Genomic DNA, 18897 nt, shown 5'->3' with positions numbered 1-18897 from the left:
GTTCACAACACAAGCTCATGCTGGCAAGAATGTGGATCAAGGGGAACACTTGTCCTTTGCTGGTGGGAGTGCAAGCTAGTACAGCCACTATGGAAAATCAATATGGAGTTCCTCAGAAAATTGGGAATCCATCTGCTTCAAGACCCAGTTATATCGCTCTTAGGTATATACCGAAAGGGTGTTCCGTCCTGTCAGGACACTTGCTCAACTGTGTTCATTGCTGCTCTATTCATAATAGCCAGAAACTGCAAACAACCCATATGTCCCTCAACAGAAGAATGGATAAAGAAATTGTAGTACATTCACACAATGGAGTATTACTCAGCTGAGAAAAAAGAAAAAGAAATTCACAAATTCACAGGCAAATGGATGGAACTAGAAAAAAATAATCATGTTGAGTGAGGTAACCAGACCCAGAAAGACAAATATGGCACATAGGTATTTATTCACTTGTAAGTGGATATTAGCAGCTAAATCAATGATAACCAAGCTACAGTCCACAGACCCACAGAGTTTTAGGTAAAGAGGAATAGTCTGGGAGGATATATGGATCTCCCTGGGAAGAGGAAATCGAGTAGATTTTGTGAGTGGACTGGGGGTAGGTGGGGAGGGGTTGGGAGGGAACAGGTGGGGGGATGGGACTGGGCGAGAGAGTTTAGGAGAGATGGCTGAAATTGTGGGGCATTTGGGGGTGGTATGAAATCCTAGTGCAGTGGGAGCTTTCTGGAATCTATGAAGGTAATCCTAAAGAGGACTCACAGTAATGGGGGATATGGAGTCTCAACGGGCCATCTCTTGTAGCCAGGCAAGGCTTCTAATAGAGGGACTAGGAACTAGGTTGCATTCAATTGAGTTGTTTGCCAAAAGGTCTTGTGGAAATCCCAAAACTACCCAGGCTGATGCTAAGATAAAGGGTTTTTCTCTCTGCAAACTGACAGCCCCACTATTGAGGACAACACCCATACAACTCATTGAAACATGGAGAAGTGGAGCTGGTGCCCACATGGAGCCTTCATACCTATGCTCTAGTCTCTTTGGTGCAGGAAGGTACTCTGTAGACCAACCCACCCACAAAACCTTTGACTGACAATCTGTCCTGCCTGCAAAAAGTGCTAAGCCAAAGGTAGTGCAGAACTTGTGGGAGTACCAACCAATGTCTGGTTTGACTTATGGTCCACTCCATGAGAAGGAACCCATACCCAACACTGCTTGGGTAACCAAGAATCAGAGACTAGATAGCCCAAAGACCTAGGGTACAACCAAACAGGATTGGTAAAACAAACAAAGAACCCAAAAAACAAACAAGACCCCAACAACAACAAACAAACAAACAAACAAAAACCAAACCAAGCAACCAACCAAACAACAACAAAAAAACAATGAAATGATTCCTAATGATATTCTGCTGTACTCATAGGTCAGTGCCTTGTCCAGTCATCATCAGAGAGGCTTCCTCCTGCAGCAGAAGGGAACACATGCAGAGACCCACAGCCAGACATTATGCAGAGAGAGTTTAAATTGGAGTTCTCCATCAAACACCTCCCCTAAGAGCTCAGGGAATCCTGTGAGAGAGGAGGTGGTAAGATTGGAAGAGTCAGAGAGGATGGAGGATACCAGGAGTACATGGCCCTCTGAATCAACTAAGCAAGGCACATATGAGCTCACAGCGACTGAAGCAGCAGGCACAGGACCCACACGGGTCTGCAGTAGGTCATCTGTATATATGCTATAGCTATTAGTTTAGTATTTTTGTGGGACTCCTGATTATGAGAATGAGTGGGTCTCTGACTTTTGTGCCTGCTCTTGGGACTCTTCCTGTTGGGTTGCTGTGCCCAAACATCGATATGAAAGTTTTTGACTCATCTTACACATTTTATTTTGTCCTATTTGGTTGTTATCGCTTAGAATTCCTTCTTTTCTCATGAGCCAGAAGGGGAGTGGATTAGGAAGGGACGAGATGTGGGGAGGAACTGGGAGGAGTGGATGGAGGGGAAACGATAACCAGGATATATTGTATGACAAAATAATCTATTTTCAATAAAAATAAAGCCCACATTTAATTCTTTAAAAAAGAAACATCAAAATTAAAACAAAAATATAATAAAAAAAAAGAGAAAAAAAAGAAACATCGTTATTGTCCAAGGGCTGTTTTATTCATTTTCTCTCTTTTCCACTATACTGCTTCACCTAGCATTCTTTTTAGGGTTGTACTCTGTAGTGGGTAGCTGGTCTAGCTATGACCTTGAAGCACCAGCCCTAGAGAGGTGACAGGTGACTGTTACACCTGCCTATGACCTTGAAGTACAGGTCTCTGGGGCATGGCCACTTGGGACCCTTAAGACCTGGGATGCACATAGGTGGCTCTCTCTCTTCATCTCCTTGTGGTATTGGATGCTGAGATCTTGGACCAGGCAAATCAGTGTGGGACGTAGCTCAGCTTTCCCAGCTTTCTCTAACCCTACAATTAATCTCCCATGGTAGTGAGTTAACCCACAAATAAATTCCTTTGCTCATTAATGGGCTCCGTGGATTTCTCACATTCATACTCAGCTCAATCAAATAGTACTTTCTTCTAGATTTTTTTTTTCTCTCTCTGGCTTTCCCATTCATTGAAGATTGAAAGCTAGTCACTGGGGAGTGTGAAACATTTAGATTTTGCTTTTAGCATTTGAAAATTTGTTCTCCAAATTTCCTCAGTCATTGTATTCCCCATTAACAAAAAAGTCACTTTACCAATGGAATATGAAAATAAGCCAATAGAATTCTATCATCTCTTGAGAGCTTACCCATAGCTTGGAGAGTACTGGAGGGCTCTTTGGAGCACATTTTCTTCAAATTGGATGGTGTTTCCATTTTCCACAGTGAAAGTAGCCTCCTTAAATGGGAACACGCTCGGGTTTGGACTTCCAGGAGCCAGAGAAATGAGAGTTTTTGGTGCCCTGCTCATTATCTCAACTATGATAAACATGAAAAAGAAGAAAACATATGTCTACTGAAGCGTATTATAAACGGACAATTCTGTATGCATTATAGTCAACATTCATGTTTTACAGCTTCTAGTGACAGAATGTGCTGTGGCCTGAATATGGGTGTCTCTGACCAATTCTTATATTAGAATCTAGTACCCGATATGATATATTAAAGATGAGATTAGATCATGATAACTCTGCCCTCAGAAATGGAATTGGTGTTCTCACGAAAGAGGCCGAGCTGCAGCAACAAGCATCCTCATCGGCAATTGCCCTCTTTGGGACTTCCCAGCCTCCAGAACCAAGAGAGGAACATTCTCGCTATTTCAGCTCCTCCAACACCCCAGTGAAAGTACTCACTGCCTTGCCTCTCAGCCCAAGTTGCTAGTGAACAAAAGTTCTGTATTCCTCCTTCAGTTAATGCTCACAGATTGTCTTCACACTTGAACGAATGGGTGCAACCGTGCGGAGCTTCTGAGAAGAAAACTCCACAACTGCACACCAGGGGGAGGCTCTGGCTTTGGTTTTCACCTGTTGCTCTGATGGGGGAAGGCTTTCTGGCAAGGCTGGTTGCCGTGAGGAACCGGGAGTAATTCATGTCTCTGCTGGTCGCCTGGCACAGGACTAGGAAAGCTGGTCACTCCGCAGCTCACGGAGGCAGCAGTCTGCGGAATGCTGCAGAACACCACCAACCTGCTTGGCTATGGGGCTTCCTCGGGTGTCTGCGATCTAAATAGGCCCGGGCCAGGCAGCAGCAGGGGCAAAGTCCATCTGCAGAGGGGATGGGCACCGTGGCTGACCCGGGTAGCTTGCAGTAGGCCACGCCCTCTCCCACCCCGTGCCCCGGCCTATGGCAGCCGACCGCAGGGCGTGGCCCTACAGCTGCGCACCCGCCAGAATGGGCGTGTCGGGATGAGAAAGGCCAAGGCCCCGCAGTGATGCACAAACGCCACAGGGATTAGTGCCGGAATCTACACGAAGGCAGCGTGGACTCTTGACCTTGCAGCGCGGAGTCATGCAACTCAGAGTCGCCGTTGGACAAGGTGTAGCTTGCCAGGTTTTTGGAATGAGCCCCTCGCACCGGACCTGATCTCAGGATCCTGGTCCTTCGGTGCCATCTGGTGGTGGCTTTGTTCCATAGCAGCGGCTACTGTAAGAGGCGCTCAGCCTGGTATCTCAGTACCAAGGCTGTGCTAAATTCTCTCTCCCTCTCCCTCTCCCTCTCCCTCTCTCTCTCTTTCTCTCTCTCTCTCCCTCTCTCCTCTCTTTAATTAAACTCTTGGCACTCTCTGGCCAGTCTTCAAGGGGAATCAGATGAATTCCAGTATATGAGCCCGGAAGAGTGAGTGGGGAGAGTTGGCCCCAAATTCAAAGATGCATTCTGAAGTCTCCTGAAGTCTCCTGGATTCTCAGTCTCCCGCTGAGTTCCAGCGCTCTCACCCTGTAAGAACCCCGCGATTGGAAGTGTGTTGCCCATGGCAGAAATAAAGCGACATTCAAGTAGGAGCTCATGAACTGCCTGGCCGCCGCCGCCGGCCTTACAAAGAGAAACCGTCTTAGGTTCACAATCATTTAAAGGAGAAGGATACAGTGAACAAATCCCACCGGGACTACTTGGCAGTCGAGGTGCCCTGGGCCGCACAGAAAGTGAGTTACAAAATGATGAAAGAACAGCTGGAAATTCAGGGTTAAAGCTTGTCTCTGGGAAACAAGGCAGCCCATGGTTTGGAGGTGTCATCTCTAGTTGACCATGGTAGCTAAAAACAGCTTGGCAAGTGAGATCCTTCACCCAAGAGGCTGAGCTGGGGTGGGTGAGATGGGCTTTGGAGATGATAATCATTCCAAGGTTAAAGGGAGCACATACTGCAGTAGCTTGACTTCTCAGCATCGGAGTCCAACTTCTGACTGTACTCACACACTCTGAAGAGAGAACACAGAGAACACAGTGTATAGCGTCCAAGACCAACAAATCACGAGATGAGGACTCCTTATCTCCCAGTAGCTTGCTGCATTCTCCATACGGCTTTTCCTGTGTTTTAATTAATTTTATACTGTCGTGATAGAGACACCGGGCCCAAGGCAACTTATAAAAGAAAGCATTTGATTTCAGGGCTCCCAGTTCCAGAGGGTTAGAGTCCTTGACCACCATAGCAGGGGGCGGGGCAGTGTTGCTGAAGCTGTAGTTGAGAGTTCACGTTTTGATCCACAGGCAAGGGATAGGGAGAGCTAACTGGGAATGGTGTCAGTCAGTGACACGTCTTCTCCAACAAGGCCATACCTCCATATCCTTCCCAAACCTGTCCCAGCAGCTGGGGACCAAGTATTCAAACATGTGAGCTCTTTCCCACTCAAACCACCACAACCTGGAATTAGACAGACAAAATAATTGAGATACGGACTGGTTATATGCTGGGTGACAATAATTCAAGCCAGGTAGGAACACAAAGTGGCCCATCAGAGAAGGTAATGTGTGCTGGGGGTTATGGCTATAGAGATGCAAGGTAGACAGACTAGAGCCACAGTCCATGGAAAGCGGCTGCATATTATTTTTTTCTTGTTGAGGTAACCAAATACCCGTGAAGAAGCAACTTAAGGGACAACAAGGGCTATTCTGGCTCACAGTTTAATGAGATATGGTCATATTGGCAGAGAAGCTCAGAGGCAGGAGAGTAGGTGTCTAATCCCATGACCTCTACAGTCAGAAAGCAGAAAGCCTACTTACGGAGGGAGGAACTGGGACCAGGAAGTCAAACCTTAAGGTCTCCCCCTAGTGCGCCACTTTCTCCAGCCAGGCTCCTCATCTAAAGATTTTAGAACCTTCCTGAGCAGCCTCACTGTGTATGCAAACCCGTGAGCTTGTGGGAGAGATTTCACATTCAAACCACCACAGACTGTCAGGAGTTAAGCAGAGAAGAGCTTAGCTGTCAATCTGAAGTCACAAGTTGAAGGCAAAATTGACCGTCAGAGAGGCCAGGCTCTGGCTCTGTCAGGAGCGGCAGGAGCGGTTCTCTCGAGGGAGCGAGATGAAGGAGCAAAGCTCATGTTTTAGGGCTGAGTCCTTAAAGACTTAGTTTAGGATTGCCAGAGGCTAGAGCTGAGGGACCAGATCCTTTATCCAAACATTTATTGAATCCCTTACTCTCTGCAAAGACATGTAAGGAATTTTAAAGGATAGTGGAGACTATTCAGTGTTCTGGAAGAGCAGGAGAGGTGAGCAATTTCATATGAGGCAGGTGTCTGGCAGAGGTGGAGGCTCTGTTAAAGAAAGGAGAAAGAGGGAAACGATGATTTTTAACAGGCAGACATTCACAGCTGGGTTGGAAACATATTTCTTTTATTTATCTTGGTCATAGTTGCAGTCTAAAATCAAACAGGGTCACACACAGCCTAATTGTCATTTTCCACAAACTTATCTTAAAACTTAGAGGACAAAGAAGGGCCTGTTTTTCACTTATCAGGTTCTTGTCCCTTAATTAGGGAGATAACCAAACACCACATTTGGGACTCGAGATATAGCATAGTGGTAGAGTACTTGCCTAGCATGTACAACATCCTGGGTTTAGTCCTCAGCACCACAGAGTAGAGCAAAGCACAACTAAGACACATGATTGTGTTTGGATAAACTTTTCTCATTTATCTAATCTGCATACTTTGAGGCTAAGTTGTTGACCTTGGCTTGTGAAATGAAAAATGGCTCTATTTACTGGGAGGATAATGAACAAAAAGTATATTACCTATTTTTGACAAGTTATTCCCAAACATAACAATCAAATGTGCCTGCTAAGGCTTTCATGATAAAATACTCCTGAGCAGCTCACTTAGTGGGAGTTATTTTCTCCCAGTAGAGAGGCTGTCAGGCCAAGGTCAATGTGTTAGCTAGCCTGCTTTCTTTAGAGGCCATTCTCTTCAGTGTGTGGATGTCCGTCCGTTCGTGTCCCCCCCCCCCCCATGCATCTTGCAACTTCTTTGGGGATATCTACACAGCTGGTATCTCTCCTCGTTTAAGGATATTGGTTATATCGTATCAGGCCTATCCTCAGGACCCTAGTTTACCTCCTTAAAATCCCTATTCAACAGAGTCAGAGTGGGGCCAGGGTTTAAGGGTTGTTGACACCAAGATGAAACTGTGTTTGTCAGGGTCAGGGTGTTATGAAGGGGAATTCATATTTGCTGTGTGTTTTAAGTTCTGTTTCCAGGAGTTTCTACAGAATGCACAAGAAACTGCTTCTCATTATGTCCAAGCTGTGCACACTTTTAGTAGTCTTTAAGATTGTGTCAATATAGAAAAAGATGGTCAGGACAGAAGAAGCTACCCTGCAATGGTATCTCCGAGCTGGATCCAGCTTACTTATCTCAGGTCTCCAAGACCATTGACTCTTTGCATCTAAGCAGTTTGTGAGCGTTTCCGCCTTCCTGTAGGAATGGAAACTGTTCTTCCTTCCTTTGGTGCAAATGGAGCTCACAATAGTGTCCAGATGGACTGGAACTATGAATAAATCTCCCCTTAGTGCCTCTTCAGTCTTGGCCCAAACATCAAATGCTTATTTCATAAATATGTTGGTGCTGGAATCCGGGAGCTTCTTAGGTGGTGGCTCTGCTGTTGTTGACCCCATGAAGATAATGGTGTGGTCAAGATAATGGTGTGGGCTGACTCCACTGGGAAGACGGAGTGGGCCTGGAAGAGCAGCTTCCAAAGTGGCTCGTTCAAGTGCTGTATTAGTTTACAGCAATTGCAACAAAGGAGTCCAAATAGGGTAGCAGATTCTTATCATTTCACAGGTTTGCAAAGTTAAAAGTACAAAAGAAGGTTGGCTCTCTCTGAAGAAAAAAAAAAAAAGCAAAAATCCCAGGAAGATCATCTGTTTATCTTCTTCCGTGTTCTGCTGGCTTGCTTTCCAACTTGTTTTTGTTGACTAATGATTGACTGTAACTCTGGTGTTGGTGCCAGGGTTTCCTGTCCTTACCTTACCTTAGCAGTTTTCCTCATTGCCTGTGTATACAAAACTCTATCTTCAGGGAAGATATGCATTCAGAGGTAACAGGAGTTAAGATGATAACATATCTGCTTTTCAGTATGCTGGTTTTATCAGGAATAAGTGGGTTATCAGCCCACGATCTCTTGTTGGCTGGGAGCCTGGATGCTTTTGTCTCTGGGGCAGATGACTTGATTTCCTCTGAGTAACTTAAAAAGAAGGCCTCACTATGTCAGCTTTCAAAAGCCAATTGTCCCCACTTCTGCTGCGTTTTGTTCACTGGAAATGGTTTGCTAAGTCCAGTCCACACGAATGGGAGTCAGAGTCTATCTTTTGAAGCAAAGAATACATTTAGCTTGAAAACCATAATTGAAGGGAATCCAAGTTAGTCCATATCAGGCAAGTGAGGGAGAGAGGGGTTCACCTGCGAACCAAGTCACAGAGATGGTACTTGACATCAGTGGTTGATTCAGGCCTTGAAACTCTCCAGGATCGAGTAGGCACATAGCTAAAATGGGTTCCCAGAAACACTAGAAAGAAAACAAAACAGAACTTCTGGGAAAGGAAGTGTCAGCAGAAAGGCTGCCTTTTAAATTTCAGACATTATATTTTTAGTTCTATACTTTCCTTGTTCCTTTATAAGAATCTCCAGTTTTCTCTTGGGACCATCCTTCCATTCACTCTGTTCTTCTGATGTGTTGCAATAGTTTGTTTAACCCAGTTGATGTAGGTGTTCTCAGACCCTTGCTAGCTAATTTAAATGCCTGGCTTATCACAGTGTTCAATTCATTGTCTTTGTTTACATCATGAAACTATGCCATGTATTTTATGTGCCTTCTCATTCTGAATAATTTCAACTTTATTGTGGCATTACACAATTACTATGGAGATCCTGAAATCTCTTTTAGCCCTTCAAAAAACATTAAGGGTTTTGTTTACACTCACTTAGTCTCTCTCTCTCTCTCTCTCTGAGTGTGTGCATACATATATGTGCCATAAAGTAGGTGGAGGTGAGAAGACACTACCATGTGTGCCCCGGGAACCGAACTCAGGTTGTCAGGCTTGCTGGCTGATCTCTTTACCTGCTGAGCCATCTCACCTGTACTAGCAAGGATTTTAAGTGGAGATAGTCAGAAGCATGTTGAGCTAAGAAGGATTGGGGATGTAAGAGCTGAGAAATATCAATGTGAATAAGTTTTGGTTACAAATAATGAAGTTTTCCTGGTCTTGCCTGGCCCACGGTCAGGACAAATCTCTCTCACCCGCCAGTCCCACAGCCGCTCAGACCCAACTGAGTAAACACATAGAGACTTGTGTTACTTATAAACTGTATGGCTGTGGCAGGCTTCTTGCTAACTGTTCTTATATCTTTTTTTGTTTTGTTTTGTTTTTTGAGACAGGGTTTCTCTGTGTAGCTTTGTGCTTTTCCTGGATCTCGCTCTGTAGTCCAGGCTGGCCTCGAACTCACAGAGATATGCCTGGCTCTGCCTCCCGAGTGCTGGGATTAAAGGCATGTGCCACCATCGCCCAGTTGTTCTTATATCTTAAATTAACCTATTTCTATTATACCTTGTCACATAGCTCGTGGCTTACCGGTACCTTACATCTCCCTTGTCATGGCAGTGGCTGGCAGCGTCTCTCTGCCTCAGCCTTCCACTTCCCAGAATTCTCTTCTCTCCTTGTCCTGCCTATACTTCCTGCCTGGCTACTGGCCAATCAGCATTTTATTTATTAACCAATCACAGCAATATCCACAGCAATAAAGTGACCTTTTAAACATTTGGCATCAACACTGATGCTTTGTGTAGCCAAGGATACAGACATCTTTTAAATTTAATCTGTAAGGTAAGTTGTTGACCTCTTTCCTCTCCTATGTGGTGTATTTATTTTTGCACTTAATTGTTATTACAACATAATTTGAATTTTTCATTTATTTATTTTTGTGATATATGATGTGTGTGTGTGTGTGTGTGTGTGTGTGTGTGTGTGTGTGTGTATGAAGTGCCACAGTATGCATGTGGAGGTAAGAGGACAACTTTTAGAAGTTGGTTCTCTCCTTCTACCATATGGGTCCCAGAGATAGAATTCTGCTCATCAGGTTTGGTAGCAGGCACTTTTACTCAGATAATCATCTTGCTAGCCTAGTATAATTTAATAATAAATTACAAGTTAGAAGTTTGCCTGGTGACTTCTTTACATATGGAGTGCATATTTTTTCCTACATTATACACCACTATGTCAATACTCTGATCAAACCAGCATCCCTGGATATAATGCTACAAGAATGTAGATGTGTGTTTTAGTCACCCATCAAAGATCTCCCTCCATTAATGGGTCATCAAAACAGTTTTTATACTCGATTGGAACCAGTTTCCTTGTCTTGTCTATGTGGAAATCAGTCATGTGGCTCTTCCTAACAACATTTATTATTTGTTTGCATTAAAACAAACAAAACAACAACAATGACAATCACCTCTCCTCAGCTGACTTCCTCTTTTGTCCACCTGCTGGCCTTCCAATGAACAGTTAGATGTCAGAAAAAGCTTTACACAATGCTGATACTCCAGCCCCAAAAATACAAAATGCATACATCCTTCCAAAGTCCTCTGTTTCCGTAAAATGTAACCTTGGAGCAGCAGCACTCATAGGAAAAGTGAGCATGGTACTAACAGTGACTACCTTTCAACCAGCCAGACATTGCAAAGCACCCTGACAGGACCACAGAGAAGACTGCCTAGGGACACATCCCACTACTGTTTCCCACAGCTCTACAGCAGACTGAAATAGGCTTTGCTCATAAGAAAGACGAAAATGAAGCATGTAAAACAAAGTCTAAACCACACTGGCGTGTTGCTGCACACATGCTATCATTTCTTTTGCTGTGGCCCTTGATATAAATGCTGTGCACAGTCCTAAATCTATTGAATTCTTCAATATTGCTGCCAGGCTTTGGCATGGAGAGGTGTGAGGTAGAAAGTATTCCCATCCAGGAGGAGCCAGTGCAATGACCTGCAATTGTGACGATGATACATGTTCTGTTCATGGAACAAGAGTGATTTTGTATTTCACTTCTGATAAATAAGAGTGTGATAGCACTGACTGCTGACAGCCCAGACCCAGTGTAATTTAGCAGAGGTTTTGACTCTTCTTATACTTTAAAACCAGCCAAACCTCCTGGGCACCCAACCAATTAGTGTAGCAAATGATTCTGGGATTAGGATTCCAGGGCCCAAAGCAATGATTTTCACAAATGGGACAATGACAATGTTCGTATTGCCTAACGTCAGCCCCCACAGCATTCTAAAATTCCTTAGAGCAGTGAAGCATCAGGTTAATCACCAAGGTGACCAACCACATGGCAGCACAAAGCATCTACTGAGGAATTCTATCATCAATATTGTGTTTTTTAGATAGTATGAAGTTTGAGCCACATAGCAGTGCCCCGAAGAGGAAGAGATGCCAATAGCTTGGTCTATCCTATCACCCCTTGTGACTCCAAAGATGGCAGACAGCAAGCTTTAAAGTCACATGCGAATTTAGACTTTAGGGCTCAGAGGCACCCTGCAGTTTGTCCCCAAGAGTCAAGTGAAGCCCCAGTCCTACTCATCCCATAAACTGGACCTCCTGCCACTGGTACTTTCTCATGGGCAGATCCTTTCTGTACTCTCCACATCTCCCTTGAGGCTGGAAGCTATACACACCTCCCTTAACCTTCTTGACAGTTTTGAAAAGTAACAGTACAGTGGCAGAGAGAAGGGGAGGAGAAACACGGCCATGGGTGTCTCTAGGGATGAACATCTCTTCCCAGCCACCAGCAAGCATTTGCTATTGAAAGTTTAGATTGAATGAGAACAAAAGGAAATGGTGCCTTGTGGCCTCACACAGACTGAGAAGGGCTGAGGGAAGGTCATAGGACTCAGGAAGATAAAGATACATATGTCCAAGTCTGAAAATATGACTCATAATTATTATTCAGGAAGTAAACAGCCGTTGAAAACAGGAAGCTTTCAGATGGGGCTGTCTAAGAGGTAGATGTTCCAGGGATGCAGCTTTTGTGATTTATCACTTCTGCTCAGGTGCACAGTTTGGTGATGTAGCTGCCTCTGAGCCATCCATGTTTCTGAGAGTAACCACCTATTTTCCTGAAAGTGATCCCAATAAGCTCATTAATTCATGGACTTGGGTATAATAGTTTCTTTAAACTGTCATTAGTGTACTATCTGAGGTAAATAGATGTCTGTTCACATCTCCTCTGGAAAAGTCCCACAGCAGTATAAATTCAAGTCTTTTGATTTCTGAAAATAACTCTTGAGTAGAGGGTGACACATACATGTAAGAGAATAAAACCAACTAAATGCAACTTACTGTGTATTATGGCCTCTGTCAAAATGCTTGGAACATGTCCACACACCTACATCCTCCTGATGACTTGGCAGCTACCCTTAATGACAAGTTGGCATGTCATTTCTGACCATGTAACTTGGAAAATGGCTCAGGTGCATGGCCTGAGGTGTCAGGAAAGATGTGGGCATCAGATTAAAACAAGGAGGGGGAAAAAAAAGAAAGAAAAGCAATAAATCCTGGAATGAGCCATGAGCTATTTTTTGTTGTTTATGACATCAACTGCTGCCCATATCATCTGCTTTTAATATTAAATAATGTGGTATAAAGAGAAAAAAACAAAATGAAGAAGAATGGAATGTGCTCCAAACCATTTTTCAGTGCACAGCATCAATCCATGCGGGTCATCTGTGCCTGTCATATGAGTTGGTGTTGTATGTGACAGCAGTCCTCACTGTGCCTTCTCAGACACTGAAGTCTAGTCAATGTTGGCTTCACCACCACCACCCCCTTTATTCTTTTCTAGCAAGAAGAGAATTCCATCATGAACCTGGCAAAGTGTGTCAAGTAATTCCCAGGGCTTTATCCTGCAGAGAATAGAAAACTGGTCCAAATAAGGGGATAGTCGAAGATGTCTGGGTCTTACCACTCCTTGGCTAACCTTTCTTTGCATGTGCCCTTTTGGACTCAGTCACAGGTTATTGAAATTGTGCAGTAATTGTAATGGAAGTACATTCTTGCAGATAGAAGATTGATAGATCTTTGCTCTATCAGGTGGGATCCTGGGGGAAGAAGAAGAAACATTCAAATAACAGCAGTATTCATAAAGGCATGGCTTAGGTATGAAGAAATTACTAAGAAGGCTCAGTACTCCAAACTGCACCCCAGTAGGATCTACTGAAATGAGAAGGGTATGTGGAAAGAACTGCTTGGCAGAGGTTCTGACCTAGAATTGGAGCTGCCTAACGAGAGGAAGTGCAAGGACTAGACGCTGAATCTCACTCTCCTTTGTCTTCACTTTTTTCCCAGGGCTCACTATGAATGTGTCTACTTGGAAGCCGAGGTACATAAGAGGCTGCTAAGGCGATGAGCGCTATGGCCTTGGACAGAGCAGGAAGGAGAGAAAAGAATGGATCTCCAAAGCAGATGGAAAACTCCCGCCTACATCTGGATTCCTCTCTTAGTTCTGCACATAAAATGAAAAGTAGGGAATCCCACTTAAGTGGAACTTCATTGGAGGTTTTGACTTTCATTCAGACACATCCCTGATAGGAACAAAAAGAAGACCTATAGGAAGTACATGGAGGACCACTAACAAGAAATTCTGGTGAAAGATAGGCTAAGAACCAGGTAACACCAGAAACAAAACAACTCCAGGGTCTTCAGCAGACATTGACCTTGGACCATTCAACTCTTAACTGACTTTACTCTTGGATCATTATAATAAAGATATTATGATTATCATGATCACACCAAATTGAAACAGCTTTGACCACAAACTGTGATTCACATGCATGTTAATCTGCTCTTTGTTACCCTAATAAGCACTTGAGGTAATAGTCTTATGGAAAAGGTTAATTTCAGCTCAGTTTAGATTTTAGTCCATGATGGATTCACCTCTTTGCTTTATATAATGCTGACACTATGGCAGGAGTATGGAGCTGAGGGAAACCACTCACCTTCAAGGAGGAAAATAGAGAATGAGGTTAGGGCTCAACTATCCACTTCAGGTCCTGACTCTTAAGACTCAAAGACATCCAATGAGGCTATACCTCCTTGAGGCCCTGTTACCTCCCAATAGTACTAACTTGAGGTTCAGTACATGGGTCTTTGGATGATGTTATGCCCAGATCACAGGGACCCCCAAAAGACTACCACAGAGACCGAATCCTGTATGTAAAAGCAAAGAGCCTTTATTTTCAAGCTCTGGGGTTTGGTTTCCCTGTCTGTTCAACACAATGGAGAGAGCAGAGAGCCCAGAGCCCAGGCAGGATTTTTTTTTTTAATTAAATCATAGCAGAGGTTGGGTGAGGGTATTTCCAGGGTTCAGGACCCTGATTGGCTGACATTTGTCTAGGGGTACCTGTATAACAAAAATAGGTGTGTGCTAGACTCAGGGACATCTGGCTATCTTATATAATGGTTGGAATGTTTGGGATGTCAGGTAGTTCCCCTTGGATGCCGGCCCTCCCTGACTAGGGTCAGCTTATGGCTTTTCCTGGATCTGGGTGTTGCCTGCCAGTAAGCCTGTCACGGAAGCTGTGTCTGGGCCTCTAAGCCTGTCATGGCAGCTGTGTGGTCAAGCTGTTTTGGGGTCCCTCCACAGGGGACAGATATGGTCTGAACTATATTAACATGCATTGCCCCCAAAGGAGGAGAAGATGTTCCACTAATGATGCAGTTTAATTAGAGTAATCAACCAATGTCTGGTTAACGCACATGGAACCCAAAGTGAGCCCCTCCTCCCCCACATCTACCTCAACAGAGAAATATTAACAGAGTGAGTTCTGTCTCAGACTAAGAGAAGAAATGGAGAGTTACAACAGAGAACCATTTCCTCATGGTTTTCAGTATAAGAGACATTTCCCCCCTGTGCTCAGTGCTTGTGAAAAGTAGATTGTTACCAAAAAGGTTAAAAAGAAAAAAAATAGTGAAGGTAGTGCTGGGGATCTAGCTTAATTTAGGTTTTTAGCTCTTAACTAGCATAGGTAGGGCTGGAGATACAGCTCAGTGATAGCATATTGACCTGGAATACACAATACGAGACCCTGGGTTGAATCTGTAGCATTTCCTTGAAATCACGAAAACAACCGGTTGAAGTGGTGCCATGATATTGCCAATGGACTTAAAAAGAGAGATCAAAACGGGACCATTTATCATCCCTATTAATGACTTCTCACTACCCTGACTGAACTACTCAAGGTTGAGTAAGAGAAGGAAGTTTGTTTTGGTTCATAATGTGTGGTCTCCACTGGTAATGGAGGTGGGAGGTCAGTGGGCTACACTGGTTATTGTTAGAATTCCTAGCCACTACCCCAGCTACATGACTGCGTGTGTGCTGTCCACTAGCCAGGCAAGACGCTTAGTCATCCTTGGGCCTTATATCCTACGTAATCTAGGCGCTGTGTGATCAGGTAATCTATGCTCATGAGTGGCATAGCTACATAAGCCTATATGCGCATGTGCGGTGGTGGTGGGGGTGCTATAAAAGCGGGTTCCACCTATTCCTTCCTTCTCTTCCTGCACAGTCATTCCATAGGCCTATGCCCACCCCTCCTCTGTTCCCTTAATAAACTCTTATAATGGGCTTTGTTGTGCCTCATGGTTTTTCTCCATAGTGAACAGCGCCGCTTAATAAATAACATTGCACCACTTAATAAATAACAGTTATGGTCTTGTTATTAAGTCTCAAGTAGTAGTGAAATTAGCTTTCAGATAGACTTCAGCAGCCAGGCAAGCATGAGCTGGTTGCCACCATAGAGAACAATGATTCATATTACAAGCAGACATGGCAGACAAGGAGTTAATGATGGACAATTTGTGGTCCATCCTGAGTCTTCATGACACGCAGTGTACACAGCATGGCTTTTCAGGTTTTGTGTATTAAATTAAGTAATAAATTTTCAATTTATTATTTGTTTCTTTCAACAAATCTCATATTTTCTTTATTTATCTTACTACTCTGTCTGGTGGTTTCTGCAGTTCTATTTTTAAATTATTAATTTCTTATTCTATCATTTCTAATTGTTTACTCCATTTTCCTGTGCTAAAAGTTCTGGAGCCAGCATTTATTTTTATTTCTGGAGATTTGATGGGTCTTTTCCATATTCATGATTCTTTCTCATCTGCGCTGCATTATTTGACTTTAACAAGTAGATACTTGGGGCTGGAGAGATGGCTCAGAGGCTAAGCACACTTGCTTCTATTGTTGAAGATCTGGGTTCAGTTCCTAGAATCCACATGGTAGCTTCCAGCCACCTAACTCCTATTCCAGGGGATCCAACACCCTCTTCTGACCTCTGTGGGCATCAGTCATGCATGTGGTACACAAACACACGCATGCAGGGGAAATGCTCATATGCATAAAATCAATTGAAAAAGTAAATATGTCTTCATATTTCTTGGAGATTTTAAACAGGATCATTGAAAAGTCTGTCTTCTGTTGCTCGCTCTTTTCCATTTTCCTTAGAGTGCACTGCAGTCGAATTTCTTTCCCTCTTATTCACTGCGCTTGCTTTCCCTGCATCTTTGAGATCTTAGACGGGGAGCTTTGGGTCTTTCCTCCTGGCACTCTTCCCTCCTTTCTGGCTTCCTGGGGACACAGAAGAGACACTGTCAGGAGTCTAAGAGCCTCTTCTCCACAGCATGCAACAGGTGCTTTCTACTGCCAGGGCTGGCTTGGGTGCTGCTCAGTGATACAGTCAGCTCAATTCTTTCTATTTTATTTTTGAGATTATAATATGTACAACATTTTTACCTTCCCTTCCCTCCCTCCAAAACCTCCCAAATACATCTTTCTACACTCCTTCAAATTCATGCCCCTTTTATCATGAATTGTTATTGCATGCATATATATTCCTAACTATAACCTGCTCAGTAGTATAATGTTATGTGTATGTATGTCCCCCCATCGTAGTATAATGTTATTTGTATATATGGCTCCCATAGGCTCATGTATTTGAGTGCTCGGTCATTAGGGAATGGTACTACTTGACAGAGATTAGTGGCCTTGTTGGAGTAGGTGTGTCCTTGTGGGAGGGAGTGTATCAGTAAGGGTAGACTTTGGGGTTTCAGATGCTCAAGCCAGGCCCAGTGTCTCTCTCTTCTTGCTGACTACAGATCTGGATGTGGAACTGTCAAGCTACTTCTCCAGCACCAGGCTGCCTGCACGCCACAGTACTTCAACTATGACGACACTGGACATTTAAACTTCCAAAACTGTAAGCCAGTCCCAATTAATTGCTTCCCTTTATGAGAGTTGCCATGGTCATGGTGTCTCTTCACAGCAATGTAACACTGACTAAGACAGCATTAGATAACCAATGGGTATTCTCTTCCCTGGAGAAGACCACCTTTTCTGCTCCCGACTTTCTACAGTGGACCATAGTTCTTTTGTGTAGGATTGATGCCGCATGCACCTTTCCCTGTCCTTTTTGGCATGTCTATTGATGTCATCCTTGATGAGCGCATATTTAGGCCGTCATGTTGGTGAGACTTTATGGGTGTAGCTTCTGACATTTCCAGGAGACACATCACAGCAGACTTCCTGGTCCTCTGGCTCTTACGATCATTTGCAATGTTCCCTGTGCCTTCGGTGCAGGTGCTGTTTTGTAGATGTGTCTCTTGGGATTGGGTTTACTTTTTACTCACTTTTGGCAAGAGGCCTCTTGTTATAGTTATCCTGGAGAAGTGGTGCTAGTTGTTTTTAACCTTTCTTCACAGGAAGAGTCTTACTTTCAGACTTCTAGTCCTCCTTTCCTATGGTTGTTTTGAGTCTTGGCTTCTTCCTGGTTTTGGAACCATGTCTTCCAGGAGTTGAAATGCCAGAGCTTGCTGCTCAGATCCACAGGCCTGTTTCCATACCTTCTAGATCATCTTGTTTCTGGTTCCATAAACTCCAAAATTATTTTCTTTTAGCTTACCCTTGCCTTTCTCATATTTTATAAATATTTAGTGTCTTGTTCTTGAAGTGAAGATGGAAGAAATACTGGATAAGTTTTTGCATGAAATTCATTCTAGACGCCAGATAGAAGCTTTTTAATATTCATATATATATGAATATATAGTGACTTGTGGATAATTTTGCACATATGATGGTTATTTCCTAAATATAGACATGAATTATGTACTTCCCTTGCTCCTTTAAAAAAAGTTAGATTTATTCTGTGATAGTTTTATATATTAATGAATATATAGTGCATGTACATGTGCACACACACACACACACACACACACACAGTGCATTATGATTAGACTTACCCCACACTCACTTATTCCCCTTGCATTTCTGTTGACTCAGCTCTCTCCTCCTTCCAGGTCCTCCTGTGCTTTTCTGTTATTTTGTTTTTGTTTTGTGACCCACTGAGTTTAGTGAAGGCCTTCTATATGCACATGTGTGTCGAGCTATCACCGGAGGCATGGGGCACTTACTAGTGGCTACATCCCTGAAGCCAATGACTCCCCTCTGCTCAGCATTCATCAACAACCAATAGTTCCCCACAGAGGCGTAGAGGCGTAATGAGCTCTTCACTTGTTCATAACTAAATGTTGACATGCCCAGTCTTGTGCAAGCCTAGTGTATAGAGCTACGACTGCTTATGTATTCATGATTTCTCAGAAGATAGGGTTTTACATTCCCCCTCCTCATCTGGCTTTTATATTCTTTTCATTCTCTCTTCTATGTTTTCCTGAGCCTCGAAGGGGGGTGGTGATCTAGATGTCCTGCTTAGAGCTGAGCACACAGAAGTAGCTTGTCCTCAGTAACTTGAGCAGCCAAGAGTCTGCACTCACTCTCATTCACAGCAGAAAGAAGCTGATCATAGTTGCAAGCAACACGTGTTTAGCAGTCTCTCACCATGAGTCTACCAAGGATTAATTTTTGAATAAAGATAACT

The 18897-nt window shown here is 43.6% G+C and overlaps 1 protein-coding gene and 1 long non-coding RNA gene across 4 annotated transcripts in view; one reads left to right on the top strand and one right to left on the bottom strand.

Annotated features, from left to right (window-relative positions):
* The window catches only part of Aadat (aminoadipate aminotransferase), a 41450-nt gene extending 37629 nt beyond the window's left edge, over positions 1 to 3821 (bottom strand). The window contains exons 1-2 of one of the 3 annotated variants that reach the window (XM_036166822.1): positions 3501 to 3821; positions 2787 to 2955 (exon numbers count right to left, since the gene is read on the bottom strand). In XM_036166822.1, coding sequence (XP_036022715.1) covers positions 2787 to 2955; positions 3501 to 3567 — 236 coding nt within the window. In that variant the 5' untranslated portion in view covers positions 3568 to 3821. Of the gene's footprint in view, positions 1 to 2786; positions 2956 to 3329; positions 3456 to 3500 lie in introns of those variants that run through there. The other 2 variants (XM_036166821.1, XM_036166823.1) reach the window with 2 other exon arrangements.
* Positions 3822 to 3844: 23 nt separating this feature from the next.
* On the top strand, positions 3845 to 13755 carry LOC118569100. The gene is made up of 2 exons (XR_004943016.1): positions 3845 to 4616; positions 13313 to 13755. It is a non-coding gene; the product is annotated as an uncharacterized LOC118569100 (long non-coding RNA).
* Positions 13756 to 18897: the final 5142 nt, after the last annotated feature.

The sequence above is a fragment of the Onychomys torridus genome, chromosome 17, assembly GCF_903995425.1.
Source record: "Onychomys torridus chromosome 17, mOncTor1.1, whole genome shotgun sequence".
Classification (NCBI taxonomy): Eukaryota; Metazoa; Chordata; class Mammalia; order Rodentia; family Cricetidae; genus Onychomys; species Onychomys torridus.
This window is presented reverse-complemented; position numbering and strand designations above follow the sequence as displayed.